At 36.8% G+C, this 20402-nt stretch overlaps 6 protein-coding genes across 9 annotated transcripts in view; 5 read left to right on the top strand and 1 right to left on the bottom strand.

Annotated features, from left to right (window-relative positions):
- On the top strand, positions 80-2768 carry LOC105164885 (cytochrome P450 714C2-like). Its single transcript, XM_011083698.2, has 5 exons — positions 80-415; positions 510-736; positions 1132-1385; positions 1480-1834; positions 2212-2768. The coding sequence occupies exons 1-5, from the start codon at positions 145-147 to the stop codon at positions 2635-2637; spliced, it is 1533 nt and encodes a 510-aa protein (XP_011082000.1). The 5' UTR covers positions 80-144; the 3' UTR covers positions 2638-2768.
- On the bottom strand, positions 3375-6474 carry LOC105164883. 4 transcript variants are annotated; one of them, XM_011083696.2, is made up of 6 exons: positions 6323-6474; positions 5967-6062; positions 5351-5476; positions 4924-4963; positions 4207-4298; positions 3375-3864 (listed from the first exon to the last, which is right to left on the bottom strand). In XM_011083696.2, the coding sequence occupies exons 1-5, from the start codon at positions 6437-6439 to the stop codon at positions 4228-4230; spliced, it is 450 nt and encodes a 149-aa protein (XP_011081998.1). In that variant the 5' UTR covers positions 6440-6474; the 3' UTR covers positions 3375-3864; positions 4207-4227. The 4 variants fall into 4 exon arrangements, 3 of the variants coding, with proteins under 3 accessions (XP_011081998.1, XP_011081999.1, XP_011081997.1); XR_002287284.1 differs by lacking the exon at positions 3375-3864 and adding an exon at positions 5146-5264 and having other exon boundaries at positions 3876-4298; XM_011083697.2 differs by lacking the exon at positions 3375-3864 and adding an exon at positions 3879-4032.
- LOC105164882 lies at positions 6598-9974 on the top strand. The gene is made up of 7 exons (XM_011083694.2): positions 6598-6723; positions 7594-7675; positions 7779-7903; positions 8589-8669; positions 8939-9028; positions 9303-9356; positions 9595-9974. The coding sequence occupies exons 1-7, from the start codon at positions 6682-6684 to the stop codon at positions 9787-9789; spliced, it is 669 nt and encodes a 222-aa protein (XP_011081996.1). The 5' UTR covers positions 6598-6681; the 3' UTR covers positions 9790-9974.
- On the top strand, positions 13459-16498 carry LOC105164888 (protein TIC 55, chloroplastic). Its single transcript, XM_011083704.2, has 3 exons — positions 13459-14064; positions 14994-15096; positions 15223-16498. Exons 1-3 carry the CDS (start codon positions 13655-13657, stop codon positions 16354-16356), a joined length of 1647 nt encoding a protein of 548 aa, XP_011082006.1. The 5' UTR covers positions 13459-13654; the 3' UTR covers positions 16357-16498.
- On the top strand, positions 17057-18997 carry LOC105164889 (peroxidase 46). The gene is made up of 4 exons (XM_011083705.2): positions 17057-17423; positions 17576-17755; positions 17855-18020; positions 18390-18997. The coding sequence occupies exons 1-4, from the start codon at positions 17169-17171 to the stop codon at positions 18809-18811; spliced, it is 1023 nt and encodes a 340-aa protein (XP_011082007.1). The 5' UTR covers positions 17057-17168; the 3' UTR covers positions 18812-18997.
- LOC105164890 (putative pentatricopeptide repeat-containing protein At3g25970) overlaps positions 19415-20402 on the top strand; it is a 2577-nt gene continuing 1589 nt past the window's right edge. The window contains exon 1 of the mRNA XM_020694312.1: positions 19415-20402. Within this exon, the coding sequence (XP_020549971.1) occupies positions 19598-20402 (805 nt within the window). The 5' untranslated portion in view covers positions 19415-19597.

Here is a 20402-nt window from a genome sequence, read left to right on the forward strand (position 1 = left end):
AACCTATTTTTGTAATTTTTTTGTAACATTTTTTAAATAATTTTCTCTATATAAAGAACAAGGAGTGTTTCACTGGCCACGGCCCACGATCACAAGCACTACTAGATCCTCAATAGACTCATCAGAACCTCTGCCTTCTGCAAAATGGTTTTCTCCACAGTTGCATGTCTTGTGCTGACGTTTTTCTTACTCCGCCTCTACTTTTCAATGATTGTTAAACCTGCGAGAATCCGCAAAATCTTGAGGGAGCAAGGGATCGATGGCCCCCCTCCCAAAATCCTCCTGGGAAACATACTGGACGTCAAGAAATCTCGAGACGCAGCCGAGAGGGCCCCCCTCAACCACCCGCATCCGCCGCTCATCCACAACGCCGCCGCTGTTCTACCCTTTGCGGAGGAATGGAGGCAGCAATACGGTATGTATGCATTGGAGTATATACACAATGGTTTATAATGGTTTCCTTATTAGTATTCGGTACAAATTAACACTGACGTGATGGGAGTTTACAGGTCCATTATATGTGTTTTCTTTGGGGAATGTGCAAGTATTGTATGTGAACAATCCTGACTTGGCGAAAGAGATAACGACTTGCACGTCGCTGGACTTGGGCAGGCCTTCGTATCAGCAGAAAGTACTCGGGCCCTTACTCGGAAAGGGAATCCTGCCGTCGAATGGATCCATTTGGGCACGGCAGAGGAAGATTATTGCTCCTGAACTGTTTATGGACAAAGTCAAGGTACATCTATCTACTTTTTGTCATTATTTTAGTGGTTATTTTGTTATGATTTAATTTGAAATATTGGAACGCGGTCCGGGTTAGATTTGGACCTCCATATAAATACACCCATTTAAGGTGGATTTTGAACTCATGAAGGGATGAGTCTTACATCTTGCAATTAGGATCATAACCATTCAGCATGCTCACATCAAGGATTATCAAGTACTGATGTGAGGGGTTTTTACGGCTTTCAGCTCTCCCTACCAAAAGTCCTTAACAGTCGCAACATCTATACATGAAAGATGGTTACATGAAACAATTATAACTATCTCGAGATTTAGAGCTGCAAGGGCGAATGATTTGTGTTTATCAAACATGGCACGATCGCACAATAACATTTGTTCATGATGCAGGGTATGATGAGCATAATTACTGAGTCGGGTCTCGAGCTAGTAGATTCGTGGAAACACAAAGTTGAGAGTGAAAAAGGTGGAGTTGTTGAAATCGGTGTGGATCACTGTATGAAGAGATTTTCCGGGGACATAATATCCAGAGCTTGTTTTGGTAGTAGCTACTCCAAAGGCCAAGAGATTTTCTTGAAGTTCGATGTTCTCCAAGAGATTATGTCCAAGAGGACATTTACAGCTGTAGGTATTCCAGGATTAAGGTAATGATTCGTGCTAGCTGCTTAAGTAAACTGTTTATACAGTTAAGAAAGGTGGTCTTAATATAGTTGATATATACATGTGATTGTGCAACAGGCATCTTCCTACAAAGAGAAACAGGCAAATTTGGGCACTAGAGAAGGAAATCAGTGCATTGATCTTGAAGATAGTGAAGGAAAGGCGACAAGCAGGACGCGAGAAAGACTTGCTCCAAACACTTCTTGAAGGTGCAAAGAGTAGTTATTCTACCTCGGCTGCAATCGATCAGTTCATCGTTGATAACTGCAGAAACATATATTTAGCTGGATTCGAGACTTCTGCTGTGTCGGCTTCTTGGTGTCTCATGTTGTTGGCTTCGAACCCGGAATGGCAAACACGCGTCAGAGATGAGGTTGAGGAAGTTTGTCAGGGTCGAATACCAGATACAGACATGCTTCGTAAGATGAAACAGGTATACAAAATCAAATATTTAAATATACACTCTCCTGCCAGCCCACCCAAATTGAATTCTAACAATCCAACGGATCCTCATATATGGTTTATTTATACAAATCACACTGTATTTTGCGCAATTATAGAAACCACTTATGATAGTAATAAAATAGGACTAGTTTGTGTAATGTCATTAGCATTTTTGGGAGGTGTGTATATAATTTTTTAAAAAATGGGGGTGATTTGTGTAGATGATGTTAATATTTCTCATAGTTGAGTAATTTGTGCAAATAAACATAATCCGGGGATATAAATGTAATGTACACTTGCTAATCTTGACCATTTCTATTGGCAGGCAAATCGTCTAACAACTAAATTTCATTATTGATTTTGCAGTTGCATATGGTGATTCAAGAAACGATGCGCCTTTACCCTCCGGCGCCTACCCTGGCAAGGGAGGCGTTCAAAGACGTGAAGATAGGCAACATTCGGGTGCCCAAGGGCGTAAACGTATGGACTATGGTGACAGCATTGCACACCGACACAGCCCTTTGGGGTGCAGATGCGCTTGAATTTAAACCACAAAGGTTTGGAAATGGAATTTCTGGTGCATGCAAGAGCCCAAACGCATACATGCCATTTGGGTTCGGACAGCGGGTTTGCGTTGGACAGCACCTGGCGATGGTTGAGCTGAAGTTGCTGATGGCTCTTATTCTTACCAATTTCTCTTTCACATTGTCTCCTAATTATGTTCACTCACCAGTTATGAAGATGATTGTAGAGCCGAAGCATGGAGTTCAGATTATTGTTAAGAAGCTGTGATCAACAACATTGTAACTTGTGGGTGGGGTGGATGAAAATGCCGTAGAAGCTCTTTTCTTTTTCTTTATTGTTTTCTATACGTTTTTTTAATTAAAATTGACACCAAAATTATGAAAGAAATTCTCTTATCACATATTAAACTGCGGTATTTTTTCTCCAAATTTGGCTCCAAGTTTCCATGTTATAATAGAAGCATGTAACTTGTTGAAACGGTACAAGTGGTCTGTAATGGAATGACTAAAAAACGTTAAGAAAACAACAGTTCGAGATCCAAATTAAATTGTAACCATCAAATTATTTGAAAATCAAAACTATATAAAATAACTTTGTTTGAGGATCAAAATTACGTTTATCCCTCTCTTCCCCTCCTCCCTGGCCACCTGCATCCCCACTCCCACCACCTGTTCCTCACACCCTGACTCGTCCTCATCGTCCCCCCGCCATCCACCCCCATGCCCCAACAAAAATTGCATTTAGAGTGTGTGAAAGTCACAGCAGCCTTCAAGGGGTTTTTTGTTTTATTGTTGAAAATCCATAGAAGTTTTTTGGTAGTTTTTTTCCCGAAAAAGATTTTTAACATTTCTTAAGTCACAAGGGAGTCTTGGAATTTTCCCATATATGAAATAATATGTTCATGTTTTACTTATATATAACACATAAAAGTAACATTTTTATAAATTAAAACAACTATATAAAATACATTGAGTATTATGATCTTAATCGCAGGATACAGACACATCCCACATCATACTCATGTGGGCCTGGATTTTATAGCTTTAAGCTCTCTATCAAGAGTCCTTAACAATCACATCAATTTATATCAATTTATATGTAATCTTTGCATGGAGTCCAATAAATGAACAATTATAATTGTCTCAAAATTTAGAGCTGCAAGACCACCTAAGAATTATCCACTCTTATAAAATAACATCCGTTCATGATGTAGGGTATGATGAGCATAATTACTGAGTCGGGTTTCGCACTAGAAGATTCATGGAAGCATAAAGTTGAGAGTGAAGGTGGCGCAGTTGTGGAAATCGGTGTGGATCACTGTATGAAGAGATTTTCCGGGGACGTAATATCCAGAGCTTGTTTTGGTAGTAGCTACTCCAAAGGCCAAGACATTTTCTTGAAGTTGGATGTTCTCCAAGAGATTATGTCCAAAAAGATACTTTCAGCTTTAGGCATTCCAGGCTTAAAGGTAATGATTGGGGCTGCTTAAGTAAACTGCATATACAATTGAAAAAAAAGTTGTCTTAATGCATACATGTGATTGTGCAACAGATATCTTCCTACAAAGAGAAACTGGCAAATATGGCTTTCCATATTAAACTGCGGTATCTTCTCTCAGAATTTGGCTCCAAGTTCCATGTCATAATAGAAGAATGTAACTCGCTGAAATGATACATGTGGTCAATAGTGAATATTCTGAGTCTCAACAAGAGACCAACCCAGCCTAAAAGGTTGTGATTATCTTCAGAGGAACAGATATACAAAAGATAACGATTTTGTATAGCAGAATTTCATGAATTGGTAGCACATGATTCTCAGTTGCTGAGAACTGCTAACCTTTGAAGACACAGGAACCATTCAGTTGCTTTGGACAATTGCCGAGAATAACAACTGGTTGATATCGTCAGAGCCTGGCTCCTCCTCGTCCTCTGCATAATGATAATTGTTTGAAGAGTTAAGAATCATTGGATATAATCCCATCAAAAGCCACCACATATATCAGAATTATTGCGTATATGGTAGCATGAAAGGAAGCACTTTTGATAAAATCAGATGAAACTTAACTTAGTATTACTGCTTCAGTATTTTTTAAGCCCCCACAAACATATTCCTCAACTTCGTATCTACCCTTCTCAGGTATGTGTTCCTAACTACCGCATAACCAGACCTCACTTAACAGAAATGTTAGCCAGCTCTTTCAGAAACCAAAAAACAAGGACTTCAACACTTTCTAGCCAAAATGGCATTATCCATTCTTGAACGGCAAGCAAGGATATTTCTGCTTGCACACTACCACCACTATCAGATGAAGATTTTAAGATGCGGAAGTTACTCGAATTAATGAGATAAGAAGTTCCTTGTTTTTCTTAGTAACACTTCCATGGCGTTTGGACAGAGAATGAGGAGGATCGACAAATTATCATATTTACTACATTTCTTTGTGAATTTTCTCACAATTCTCTGAATGATTTTGTTCCTCAGCTGATGTAGATAAAACACAAAAATTAATATAAGCATATGAAAGCATGTACTCCATTTAAACGAATAAGTTACCTGTTCTGGATTTGACCTGAAGCGTCCACTCATCAATAATCTGTACATCATGAGAGAAATAAGTTACATAAATCCAAATTTCTACAGAAACATCTTGAGAAGGTAAATTTTTAGCAAGGCCAACAGGAACGACCGTAGCACAATACTTTATGCCTTGGTACATAACCTAAACCTTGCAAAGTAAATTTTGGTTGCTTGCTGGCAAATGATGCAGAGTCTTACTACATCATATGGAAAATGCAACCTTTCGAGCCTTGAACAGAATTTTTGAACACTCGTAGTCAGTTCACGCACACAACAATCCACCCACCCCTTCCTTGTGAAATGTCTCCTTTCACTATCTTCAGGAGATACGCTGAATCAACATCCATACCTTCAATTGGCATCTAACCAAAGGAATTAATATAAGCTAGACCAATATATATACCTGATTGAAGCTCGCAAAAGCAGGATCATCAGCATCGCTTGTGACAGGTGCACCAGAGGACACTTGCAACCTCTGCAGCAATGTCCTGTTTCCGACTAAGAGTGTTCTGGCTTTATCAATCAAATCCTGCACGTTAAAAGTTTTAAAGCTTCTAACTTCTACGCTCATGATGAAATATTGAGAACTATAGATTTATCCAACATCAGCCATCATGGTTGACAAACATGAAGAAACTTTCTGCGAAGGCTCAACCAGAAATTAGGCCAATATTTCTTTCCCATAGTTCTTAAAAGAATCCGCCGGGTTTCAACATAAAGAAAGCTCATTAGGCAAAACCAAACGAGGAGAGTGCTTACAAATAGTGAAAGGTTAACATCTCTCCTCCCTTATTACTAGTAGCGAGGATCAGGTAACTTGTTGCTGTAAAAGAACAGGTTGGTAATGGAAGGCAATGTAATAAGAAAGCGCAAGTCTATTATATCTTTATGGAAAAATATCCCCAGCCAAAAATGGTGGTAGCAGTAGTAGTAGTACAGAACGTAAAAAGACAGACTTCATACAATGGCACTGCAAGATTCGGACACAAAATAGAAACAGAGTTCTCACATATCTGTACCTGTTTTGCGGCAAGAAGCTCGCGGCACTGGTCCTTCAAGGATGACATTTCTTCTTCAATTTTTTTCAACCTTGCCACCAGCTTCATGGGATTTGCCTGTTGAAAAGAAAAAATTCAAAAGACAAGGAGAAAAATATTAGGAACCCACTTAAGGCGTAGACTTGTGAGGACGAAAACATAACACAATTTGCTCGAAAACAGAACAATAAATTCGTGCGTTTGGATTCACGGGTTTGATTTTTCCTCAAAGAACAAACCCAAGAAGAAAGAAAGACGGGAAAGTGAAAAGAAAACAGATACCACGAAAAGGAGTAAATAAGAGAACTAAAAGCGAAAATTGACGGGAGATTGAGTACATTGTCGGGGTAGACTTGCTGGAATTCCTTATGGAGCTTGTTATGGACGGTGGATAGGTCACGATTAGCTTTAGAAAACAGGCTGAGAAGTCCATCCACTGCTTGGTTATGCTCCATTTTTCACTCCACTGGAGAAAGATAGTGTCCTTTCTCTCTCTGTGTCTCCTAAGGGCGCTCCGATTTGAATTTTGAGCAGCCGAATAAACCGAGCTTTTTAATTTAGGTTTTCTCACTGTCTAAAAGAATCTTAATGATGTTCAAACGGAGGGTAATTTTGGTAATCAACCAAAGAACCCAGACCTATATAAACCCCTGTAGCTGAAGGGTTCGCATGTTCTGAAACTCCAGACACAGCGGCAATGGCGGTTACGCAAAGCTCCGATGACAATTCGAAAAAACCGGTATGCCTGATCTCTGACTCTCGCTCTTCAAAATCCAGGACGTTTTGTGAAACATGTTTTAGCAGAAAATTTCGCAGTCATGGCGCTCTCGGTTGGATCTTTGCTTTGTTGTTCAACAAACTAGAAGAACTATTCATCCAAAAGAAATAAAAGATCAAACTTGGAGAATTAGTCAAAGAGTTAGATAAAAATGCTTGGCTTTGGATATTGTTTTCGTTTCCAGTTTCTCATGCTGTTATAGGATTCTTAAGTTATTTTAGACCATATAACCATCGGAGCCATAAAAAAATTCAATTTGGAGTTGCACGATTCTGTGGCTCAGCATAGCTTGAAAATTCAGCTATTGTTGTAATAAGAGCGTTCCGGGATCCCTTTTGTGAAGGAAAACATTGATTTTCCACTTTATTGAAGCCATTGCCGAAAGCATTAATCAGTAACTCACTGCCAAGATAATGGCTTTCCGGGGAAAAAATACCATTGGAAACAAGCTTTTCTTCTCAAGTTGCTCCCTGAATATCTGACCAGTTTTTAATTTCAAATTTTGTTTTGCTGATTGGAAAGTATGCCAAGATGAACCTTTTATCAATGTTATTGTCGTTATACTGCATTCTTGTGTCACTTCGCTGCTATAATGAATATTCTTCTATGTAACTGCCTTCATATCGAAATGTGGTATGAGTTACACCTAGTGTATGCTGATGTATGAAAACATGCAAGCTTCTCATTTGTTCCTATTATCGAGGAGATGGACGGCAACTATGGCCAAGCTGATTGCATCCCTACGTGCTACCTTGCAGGCATGAAAGATGAATCATGGTGCCATCTTAAGATTTAATGTTCTTCCATATCTTACAGACCTTAATTCTATAGGTAGAGACAGGAATTGAACCTTCCCAAGTAGAAGGTGCAGATGCTGGTCCATGTGGGCTTACACAACTGAGAAAATCTGATGGTAATCCTACCTGCTGTCCTGATAAATGTGCACATGTGGTTTCTTGTACTCATTCTTTCATAAAAGAAGATCCTGACCTCGAATATTTATTGAATAATTTCAGGTCCTTCAACCAGACACCGGGACATCAGTATGGATACTTGTGGGATTGTTAAGAGTTACAAGCTAAAGAGAAACCGAACTAAAAGCAATGAGTCAGATAGCCTTTCTGATATTGATGATGCTGAGGTACATCTAGTTATTGCTTGAATTGCTTTTTCTTGATACTGAAGTTTGATAATAAAAGTTGAATTTCTTTGTGTCCAGTCCAAAAGGAGCCTTTAAGATCTTATCTACAGAATCTTAGGAAAGTAATACTTCATAACAAAAAAGAGATGAATTGTTGAAGAATTTAATCTTTAAATTTAACCTTACTTGGTTAGAATATTTTTCTATTAATTATTAGGTCTTATCCGTGAGGCAGGCAACAGCCATATCCAGCCCCATCTACCTTAAAATTTAGTGCAGCTCTATCTTAAAAAGGCAGTTAGGCTACAATTAATGCAATAAAGGGTAAGCCATAGACCAAATTGTAATTAACAGGACATGAAGGGACATCCATGACTCTGATATCTAAAAAGTTTAAGGTCCAGAAAAATAAATTTACAACCATCTCAGTAAAGCTTTTGTTTTTTTCTGACATAGAGTAATTGACATAACAGATCTTCTTGGTTCCCTCTGTAACTCAATTTGTTAATTAACCTGCATGCTCTTTAGTTTCAGATGATTCCAACCTTTTTCAATTTGCCCTTACTGCATATCCAAGTCTGTGCTTATAACTTTAACTATCATTGTACTAAATTTTTCATGAATTATATAATATTTCTGAATTGGTGTCAACATATGACTGGACATTATGTTGAATACTGTTCAGGTTCTTGGGTACCTTAACAAGAAGGAGGAGATCTATTACAAAAGGATTTTATGGGAAGCAATGCATGGAAAATCTACAGAAGTAATAGCTATGTCCTTCTTTATTTTCCACTTTTTCTACTTGTCGTCTCATTCTGACAGTTTTCTGAGCCTAAACTTTATGTCATATCTATTGGCTTACAATTAAAGACTGACTTCTTTCAAAGTTGAAATTGGGGTAAACAGAATCAATCTCAGACCTTTCTTTTTCCGACCTTGATTCGTCTAGAAAGTAATCTTCTTCCAGAATACTTCATTCATTCTTCTATATTACTCCATATCTATAGAAAATGGTAACATGTTAAATTCCAGGCCAAGAAACAGAAACGAACAACTGAAACAAAGAAAGGCGTCTCTGTCAAGAAAGCTACTACTAAAACCACCACAAAAGCAGAGTTCCAGGTAATAAGTTAGTTTCATATAGAGATTTTTCTGTTCCAACATCCGCTGTAAGGTTTGGTAGAATCAGGTAGCAAAAATAGTATTTAAACTGCATTCTACTAATTTGAACTATAATAATATTAATTTGCAAACTTCTGATATGTCTTCCTGCAGCTATTGGCATTGTCATTTTGATGCTTATACATTTTGCTGGATGTTCTTTGTAACTTTCGCCCAGTCATCTTTTACTTTGTATGCATTTTACTGAATCATAACATGAAATCTGTTTTGACAGAGGCCGAGCTCAAGGATTAATTACGATGCTCTAAAAATCCTGAATGATGAGCTTGTAAGTATTTGTTTACAATTTTTTAATTTGCCAGTTGATTTTCAAGGTGTCCTGAAAAGCACACTCACTTCCTTTTTAAGGTCATAAGGCTGATTGCATGTTGTTGAATTTAATTTCTAACAGACTCCGTATAAAGCTGTTTTCCACCTGAAAATATGCACACACAACGGCATTGAAAGTTGATCGTCTCACAGTTTATAAGGACATATCATATTTGCAAACATTGATATCTTTGCAGGAGCACAGTTCTGAAGCTACTCCGATGATAAGCTCGGACTCTTACGGGAGTAAGAATTCACAATATGGGTTGCGTGGATCTACAAATAGTGATATGAGTTGCTGCAAAGATGATGAAGATTTTGGTCATCACGATGGTGAGATGCGTAGTGAATATGGAGATGAATATGTCGATGATGAGTACTTCGATTTCTGAGAAGTGGAGAAAAGTCCTGTGTTTGTGATGAGGCCATAGAACAGATTAGTAATATCACAAAGTTCTGTATTTTGTGGGATGTAGAGCATGTTACACCGACTATACGCAGTATGCTAAATTAGCAAATGAATATGAAACTCGGTTACAGTGAACATTTTGGCAAAATGACACCCAATCCAAATTAATTTCGTCTAAATATGGGGTTTAATGCAATTTAACCACTATGATATTGCAAATGAGCACCTATGAAAACAAAAAATAGCAATTTACGTTTTTATATTTTTTAAAATGAAGTAATTTACCTTCTTAGAATTCTTTTAAAAAATACAAGGAGTTAAATTGTTGCATTTAAAAAAAAAACATAGGGTAAATTATTTTTTATTTTTTATAGGGGATAATTTGTTCATTTGTAAAATTATAGGAGTTTGTTTGCATTTTTTTTCTTTAAATATTGAAAGGGGTTAATTTACATTAAACAAAAAAGAAAAAAAAAAGGATATTGACATATTAACATTTAGCTTCTTTTTTTTTTTTTTTTTTTTTATAAGGAAGAGCGAGTTTTACTTTATAGTGAACCTTTCCCCTTTAATTTGTAAAATTGGGCTCGTGACAAATATCAAGAAAGGTTTAGTATTAACATTGTTTTATAATTAAAAGGCAGCGCGGTTCACTTTTTATGTAATAGTGACTATTTAAATAAAATTATAAGGCCGTCCTTCCTTGTGAAATAATTTTTCAAATCAGATGAACAATTGTTTACAAGAGATTTTTCAAATTATATGTAAACATATTTCAATATCTACGAAAAAATATTTATCACATGAACTATGTTTATTATATGTATTTTTTTATTTAGTATTTTCTATATATCAAATGAATTATTATTATTATTAGTAGTAGACCTTTGTATTACTTAATCACATATGAAAGAAAAATTTTATCTCAAGTAAACTCATTTCATTTTTTTTTACTAAAATATGACACTGATATAATCGCAAGTTATATTTTCATAAATATTCAGTAATTACTTGTAGCACCCCCTACTCGCTACATCTAATTATTACTATTTCATCCTTTCTTTTAATCAGAACTCATTCTATAAGTAATTCTCTTTCAACTCGTAAAATAAATTCTAATTTATTAATATAATATATATATATACCACAAAAGGTAATAAATACCTCCGAAAGTTTATATTCACCCTTACTAGATGTTCTCATGTACATAACCTCAAGGAAAATCATACCACAACTTAAAACACAAATTCCGATAAAAGACCAGAATATTTAACAACCCAACAATCAAAAACTCTGACTTCAGAAGTTACGGCTGACCCACCTAATAAAGACGACGGCACCACTCAAAATCCAATATGGCTAATCAGTGTGACCTATCTCCTAAAAAGTACGTGGCAAGGAATGAGGTGCCTACTCAATAAGTATAGCCAATCAGTTTGTATATATACACAGGCAACAATTCACATATATGCAGTCACATCGACAATAGCCATTCATCATATAGCAACATCAGATATAAGTAGTAATACATACTCACAACTATAAATCAATAAATAACATAATATTCGACATTATCGTTTATTAGTTAAGGGTCCCACTTACTCTAATTGGAGTATATCAGTCAATGGTTTCGTCGGCCATCATCATATCATGTACAGCACAGGATACCCATTGTGTGATATCTCCACACTCTTTTACTTCAGCTGTGTACCAATATCAGCACAGGACATCACAACAAACATGGTACCCCCACACCATCCCAGTGTGTAGCTAACAGCACAGGATATTCCCCACTGCCTGGAATATCCCGGTACCCTACGCGCCATGGTACCTAGCTTAATTCGTATATTTTCATATCACATTATCAATCACATCATCATCAATCATATTTTCATAAACCATTGATTGTGTTCTCAACTAGGTAAGCATCATCTTTTATTTCAATTCACAATCATCATTCTATTCTTTGTAATAATCACTTTCTCAATATCAACTCCCAATTTGATTCCATCAACAATCAATTATATGATTATCACATAATCATATCCAGCATATCTCTACATTACCATCACATATCACATAGTAACAATTTCACCAATATTATGGTAATCTAACAAATAATCCACAACTAATTATATAAACAATCAATATACAAAAGCCACACATAATAATATAAAGCCAAGTCCACGTTTGCATCCAAGAAACCAATATATATAATATATACAATACTACACATATAGATATATATATATAAATCCAATTAGCTATACTTATCGTAAAACCCAAAATACTTCGATTCACGAGGGACTGTTCAACCCTCTACTTTGTCGTCACGTCCTATAACAGAATGTTATACGTATAATCGATATATTTAATTTACCAATTCACTTAATCAAACCCCTTATATATTTATAACTATCATTTTTAATAACATCCATAAATTATATTACCACTAAAACCTCATTTTCCCTCTTTAATAACATTATATTTCTAAAATATAACTTCCGAAATATTTCTATGAATTTTCTGTCAATTTATCGTTGCTATACAATTTAATTAAGCAGTAATACATAGAATTACATATTTTTAATCATTCGAATTGTGTAGATTAGCTATAGTAATAATTAAATCTAACAAATTTAATATTTTAATAACCCAACTATATTATTTTTATAGCAATTGTGATATTTAATTTGACACTAATTTAAATAGCCAAAATCATAAAATACTCCGATTAAATAGTTCACTGCTCAATATAAACTATATTTAATAAAAGAACTAATTAAATAATATATTTATATAAATTAATATAAATTAAAATAATAAAAATCTGTACCTCTGTCTTCGACAATGTGTGTGTGCGTCTGTGTGTGTTTAAGGTGTGTGTGTGTGAGTTTGTATTATGTGTATGTGTGTAATGTATGTGTGCATATTAATATGAACAAGAGAGGCCCCACCGCCTCATTCTACACTCTCTCTCTCCCCTCAATTGTACAATATATTATTTATATATATAATATTATTATTTTATATATTTAATTAAAATTTTCTCAAAATACTAATCACGTCCTTTTTAATTTTCTTAATTAATATAATTTGCCTCCAAATATTATAACGAACTCCAATTTAATCCGTTCAAGTTTTATTATATCTCAAATTTAATCTATAATTTATTTATTAATTAAATTAAAATTTCTAATAATTATCAATTAATCTTCTAATTACATAAAAAATTCTACGGACGTCATATTATTATTGTCATTACACGTATCTCATTTAATTATATATATTATTATAAAAAATTTATCTTTCCAATTTTTATATATTAAAATTTAACTTTTAATTTATTTCTTTTCTTAGAAAAGTTATTCAGAATAGTTTTCTTGCAAACTTTCATACTTTTAATAAACTTATATTTGTAATATTTTTTTCTTTTTTCCTTTACAACACGTTCTTTTTTTCTGACATGCTTTTTTTATTTCTTTATCTATTTTTTATAAAATAATTTTCTCTTTATCTCATATTATAATTTTTTCTATATTTTTTAGTATCTATGTATAGCAACAATTAGTATATATTAAAAAGCATATCTCAATCAAACATATTTTATTTTAATTTTTCTCGCTAGATCGAGATGGGATACATAATTGCAAGCAATCTCCCTAATTATTCAAATTGGTGAATTTGCGAAGTATGGAAATGTAGTTGGCACTGGAAATTTCCAACTCCCACTCCATTCTGTGGCCAGGATTAGTACACCCGTAGAAGAAGCAACCCCCCCTCCTCATTGCCACCACTGTCATCTTCCTCATCAAATTCTCCATCTTCTTGGACTTGGAGAAAAAAGCATGGCCATTTTACAGTTCCAACCATTTCTCTCTCATATATCCCTCTCCAAGACTCCTAATTTCTCACAGTTCTATAAACTTCCCAAGAAACCAAGAACCCTGTTTTTCGGCCTGCAACTCCTGTTAAAGCCTGGCAATCAACTGAAGAAAAACTGGCAGAAGTTGGGTGCAGTAGTCGAAGAAATTTCTGCTGGAGCGCAGGATGGTGATCAGAGTGTGATTCAAGAAGAAGTGATTGGGCAGAAGGAAGCTGCGAGCTATAACTGGGCTGAAGAATGGTATCCACTTTATCTGACCAAGAATGTGCCTGATGATGCACCTCTTGGTCTCACCGTGTTCGATAAGCAGGTTGTGTTGTATAGAGATGGCAATGGTGTGCTTAGGTGTTGTGAGGATCGATGCCCCCACAGGTAACTGTCTATTTTTCTGCCTTTCTGTAGAGTTCAAAATTTTCCTGAGTAGATGGTGAAATCATGGTTTTGGTTTGAGTAAACTGAGGCTGGGTGCAAGAAGTCTTAGTTTTAGTCTTAAAGATATTGAATTTATCTGGGATATCACTGAAATTGGAAGACTATATGACACTTGTTGATAGTCTTAAAATGGGTTGCCTTTTTAGAGAAATCAGTGATGTTTGTCTAAGTTCTAATAGTCAAATAAGGAAATAAGTGTGCGTGCTGGTGACTCTGTATGTGCCATGAACCCTGATGGAGCTTGAGCTTATGCCTTGTTCCGGCACATATGCTGTGGAAAAAGTTTGTATCACTCAATGATATGTTCAGCAGTTGAATGGAGGGGAATAAGAGATACTCAGGAAATCATCTGCGGAGCACTGGAAAGTTCTATATCACCAAATTATCTCCGCCCAACAAATTGCTGCTTTGTTTTCTCTCAAGATTGTTCACACGTGTCTATCTTGTGTGGTGAAGAATTTTAGTTTGGTGGCTTTTAATCCATCGATTCTGAGTGAACCCACCTTGAGACAAGTTTCACTAGCATCTCGATTATGCTTGATCTACCCTTTGCATCACCTTTGCAGTTTCTTTCATAATCTCTATTTCTAAATTACGAACGACATATTGGAATGATGTAATAACACAGTTTCTCATTTACCTCCATTCCATAAGATTGTTCCGCATTTACTGTCATATAGGAATCTACACGACTTCTACTTATATACACTATTACACGCAATTTGATTTCCCCACATAGTTTGATGTGTGCTGTGAGAAAATTATTTTGTTGTTTCGCACTTCTAGTTGATTGAAATAAGTTGTCATCATCTTAAATTGTTTCAAAAGCAGCAAATCTCAGCCTAATACATTGAGTATTTTCATTTTAGGCTAGCAAAACTCTCTGAAGGTCAACTGTTTGACGGGCGATTGGAATGTTTGTACCATGGTTGGCAATTTGACGGCAATGGTAAATGTGTGAAAATACCCCAGGTTCGTGTTTTGTGTACTTTGTGAAATACGCAATGGCATATTCCGGTGTTTCTCTCATCCTGGTCATAAAGAATTCCAGAGATAAAATTCCTTAATAGTTTTCTTTCTCACTAATTTTTGGGACAGCTCCCAACAGGTGCAAAAATTCCAAAATCAGCGTGTGTGAAAACATATGAAATTAGGGACTCGCAAGGCGTTATATGGATATGGATGTCTCACAAGAAGCCACCAAATCCTGACAAATTACCTTGGTTTGAGATCTTTGATAGACCAGGATGTCAAGACACTTCAACGATCCATGAGCTTCCATATGATCATTCCATCCTTCTAGAGAACCTAATGGATCCTGCTCATGTTCCTATTTCACATGACAGAACAGATTTTTTGGCAAAAAGGGAAGACGCAGCAGCGCTGTTTTTTGAGGTGACAGAGAGGACAGATCGAGGCTTCGCTGGCTGGTGGGGTAGAGAAATAAATCGGGAAGAACCAAACTACATACCGTACTTTTTGAGATTCGAAGCTCCTTGTGTCCTTCAGAACAACCGAGAATTCATTGACAAGAATGGCGAGAAGCACTATGGTGCAGGCCTCTTCCTCTGCAGACCCTCTGGGCAAGGAAAATCCATGCTTATAGTTAGGTTTGCAGTCACCAGTAAACCACCATTGCTCTTGAGACTTATTCCAGAATGGTACATTCATCAGAATTCATGTAAGGTATTTGAACAAGATATGGGTTTCCTTTCCTCTCAGAATGAAATTCTTATGAAAGAAAAAGTTCCCACAAGAGAACTTTACATCAATTTGAGGTCATCAGACACATGGGTAGCAGAGTATCGAAAATGGATGGACAAAGTTGGGCATGGAATGCCTTATCATTTTGGGCATAGCACAATCTCTCTACCAGAATATCCGGCTGTAGTTGAGCATGCTCCGGCTGGTTTTGTTGCCAATCTTTCAGCTTCTCAACCAGCTAAGGGTGGGATCGGAACAATGCATGCACCAAATCCTGCAAATAGATATTTCCGGCATGTGATTCATTGCAAGCGATGCACGAATGATCTCAAATCTTTTCAAGCGTGGAAAAATGCTCTCTCGGTTGCTGCGCTGGTGTCAACGGCTTTGGCAGTTCTTATATCTGGAAGACAGTGGAAAGCCCTCCTTTTGTTTTCAACTACACTGTGCCTCGCTGGAATTCATATCTGTTCGACTGCAATTGCACTGAACACAACAAACTTCATAAGGACGCATAGGAGGCTGTGAACCAGGCCCGTAGGTTGTAAAGCACTAGTTCTTGCAAAACTAAGATATGCTATTTTGATCTCTCACTTGTTGAAGATCAACTCAATATGCGTCGGATTCCTTAAATTTACATCTTTATATGTTGAAATTTCTTTCTACAGAAGATTTGAGGGTGCAGACTTACCAGAATAGTATCCGGGGTAAACTTTGTTGAAACTGTGAAATTTGGTAAACCATACTGAATCATATCTAGTTCCTGAACAAAGAATTATAAAGTTAGTGCTTCTTGCAGAACCTGGAAGTTTAGGCATTCTTAATCAAAAAAACCCACATGTCCAAATTCTTTCAATCCTTGAGCCAAAATTATATTTACTTAATTTTTTGGTTGGATGGATGAAAGCCCACGATTGTGAGACACCGAGAGTGATCCTTGATGTGCTCCAAGTCCCTGTTAGTTAATCTTCTGAAGTCCCTGTAATAGTATGATATTCATGAATTTATGTAGGTATCTGACAACGTAGTAAAGATGATACAATATGTACTACTACCCAACTTCCACCCACCTGAACTCTTTCAGTTCCACTTCTTTACTCTTCCCACCTCCAAATAAATAAGATAAAACAGATCAAGAAGGAGAGCATTTACTGACTACTTCTGGCCCCCACTGTGTTTAAATCATTATCAACCTGCCACAGCCACACCCAAATAAATGCAGCTTCATAACTAGATAAACACGTCGCCTCTCTCTCTCCGTGTGACTACTTTCATTGTAAGGCATACAGCAAGCATTCTGCTGATCTCACAAGCAGTGATTCTTGCTAAACTGTTCATAAATGGGAAAAACAGAATTTTGTGCGTACAAAGCATCTTCTCACCACAAGGTGCTGATGCTTCTGTTTTTTGTCATACTCTGTTTATCCTTTTTCCCTCCATTGTCTTCTTCTTCGAGTCTGTCTTTCGACTTCTACACAGGTACGTGCCCGGCTGCTGAAATGATGGTGAAAGACACAGTGAGATCAGCTTCTGATTTGGATCCAACAATCCCTGGGAAACTCCTTCGCTTGCTCTTCCATGACTGCTTTGTCGAGGTCATTTCCTGTTCAGTTTTAGTATGAATGTGAATTGCATGTATCCTAATACTGATCACTACTATGTTTCCTTTCAAATCTTTCAGATAACCAGATTATAGAGTTATGACATAAATATTAAAGTGGTTCATAGTGTGCATTCGTCATGACAGGGCTGCGATGCTTCTGTGCTATTACAAGGAAATGGAACTGAGTTAAGCGATCCAGCTAATAAATCACTTGGAGGATTTTCAGTGATAGACGCAGCAAAAAGAGTGCTGGAAATCTTTTGCCCCGAAACAGTTTCTTGTGCTGATATACTTGCATTGGCTGCTAGAGACGCAGTTGAATTCGTAAACCCTCAGCTTATTGTCCGAAGTCACAAATTCGACCCGCAAGTCTCATTTCTAATCATTTCTTGTTGACAAATATTTATTCACTTTCTCCAACAGGCAGGAGGTCCAAACATTCAGATTCCAACAGGGCGGAGAGATGGTAGGATTTCTCTGGCTGCAAATGTGAGACCAAACATCATAGACACCAGCTTCACATTGGATGAGATGGCCAAGGTTTTTACTGCCAAGGGATTGTCTATGGATGACATTGTTACACTCTCAGGTGGGCAAACTAAGCATTTGCGCTACATAAACAAGTCAAAGCAGACCAGTCTGATTAAACATCTATGTTCGTATTTGGGTGTTACGCTCAAGTGTGTTTGCTAGAAGTTACTTAAATTCAACACCGATAGAGCAACCTGACCAACTCAAGTAAACATTTGATAATAAACTGGTCCGGCATGTTTCCTGCCATGAATTTATCATAAGCGTGACTCATTACATAGCAGCATTTAAGAAATTTGCTATTCTCCAACCACCTCTTTGTAGTACTAGAATGTCGACTGTGAGGTTCTTCCATGTAAAACTTTCAGACATAAACAGCTAGAAAGATGAGAAATAAGTAATAGTTGCATGAGTTCTGTTTGTGCAGGAGCCCACACAATTGGAACAGCTCATTGCAGCTCATTCAACGACCGGTTCAAGCTGGACTCAAATGGAAATCTCACATTGATTGATTCATCTCTGGACAGACAATACGCGGCCCATCTAACAAAAATGTGTCCTTCCGGTGCTATTGATGATTCTGTTACGGTGAGCAACGATCCGAGCACGCCTCTCCTGTTCGACAACCAGTACTACAGGATTTTGCTTGAACACAAGGGTCTGTTCCAATCAGATTCTGCTCTGCTTAATGATGAAAGAACAAGGAACAGAGTGCTGGAATTTGCAAACAATCAAGATAGTTTCTATGAGAGGTGGGCTGTATCCTTTTCGAAACTTACTGGCATTGGAGTGAAGACGGATGATGAGGGCGAAATTCGACAATCTTGTTCTCTGTCTAACAATAGATGAAGTCATGATCTGATAGAAAAAGAACTCTTGTTTTAGAATCTTGTCATTATACTCAAGGTAGGAGTTTTGGTTGTTATAAATCATAGATTATGGTAATGGTATGAGTATATTATAATCTGTGTTGGATTTGTAGAATTTGAGAAAAACTGAGTTTGACTTCCGAACGATTTAAAACGTGCATTGAGAAACGTGACGAGTGTTATTGAAAAAGGTCTTAAACGTTTTAGGAATAATCACATTTACACTTCTTGATTTATGGTTAATTTATGCAACTTATTTATGTCAACAGTCAAAAAGCAAAGCTAGTTCTAGTGGTAGACGCACAATTTGTCAAAAAAACAGGGATAATTTATGTAAATATTATTGAGGTTTTCATGGGTATACGTAATTTTTTAAAAAATATAAATAAGTATATAAACAAAAAAATATAAATATAATTATCCCAAGTTTTTAATATTATTTTTGGAAAACCCCATCCTGTTTTTAATGTTGTATTAATTTTTTATCTTAATAAGATTCAATTTACGGTGATATGATTTAATACATTCAGATATAAATACTTATTTAATGATGGATATAACTCTTATTTTGTCTTAACTCAACTAAAGATAGTTATACGGTCTTATTTGCCGAGGGAATAAAGCAGTCGAAGTCGGGAGTTGTATTAGTTTAACTTGAAAGCGCATTGCCGACACATTGCTGTGAACGGCGGAGGAAATTGATGAGGAACCACGATTTTAAATTCTGATTCCTCTGCTCATTTCCTGGCAAAATTGTTTCTCATGAATGAGGTCAGTCCCACTGCATTTGCTCACTGAAACTGCTTTTCCCACTTTGTCGAGAGTTGCAGCAACCCATTGCCAAGCCATCAAATTGTCACTTATTACCGATACGTACACCTCCAATAACCTCGTAAACGGCTACGTAAAATGCAAAGAATTAAACACTGCCCTGAAGGTGTTCGACGACATGCCTCAGAGAGACACTGCTTCTTGGAACACCGTTATCACCGGATACGTGAATCAGGGAGACTTTTTAAGTGCCTGGGACGTCTTGAAATCTATGAAAAGACTTGGGTTTTTGTTGGACGGCTATACTTTTGGAAGCATGCTCAAGGGCGTTGCTATTGGTGGTGGCCTCATGTATGGCCAACAAGTCCATTCCGATGTTGTAAAGATGGGGTTTGATGATAATGTGTATGCTGCTAGTGCACTTTTGGATATGTACGCCAAGTGCAGTAGAGTTGAGGATGCGAATAAGGTGTTTAAGTACATGCTGGAGCGGAATACGGTTTCTTGGAATGCCTTGATTGCGGGATATGCAGAGATGGGGAATTTACAGCATTGCATGGAATTGTTTTTGTCTATGGAGATGGAAGGTGTGAGAGTCGATGATGCAACATTTGCACCTCTTCTGACATTGCTTTATGATGTGGAATTATATGAGTTGACCAGGCAGCTTCACGGAAAGATTGTGAAACGTGGTCTGGAGCATGAGAATACTGTGCTTAATGCCACAATCACTGCATATGCAGAATGCGGAAGGATTCAAGACGCTGAAAGAGTGATTGACAGTGCTGATGGGTACCGGG

Source organism: Sesamum indicum, linkage group LG6 (assembly GCF_000512975.1).
Source record: "Sesamum indicum cultivar Zhongzhi No. 13 linkage group LG6, S_indicum_v1.0, whole genome shotgun sequence".
In the NCBI taxonomy this organism is placed as follows: domain Eukaryota; kingdom Viridiplantae; phylum Streptophyta; class Magnoliopsida; order Lamiales; family Pedaliaceae; genus Sesamum; species Sesamum indicum.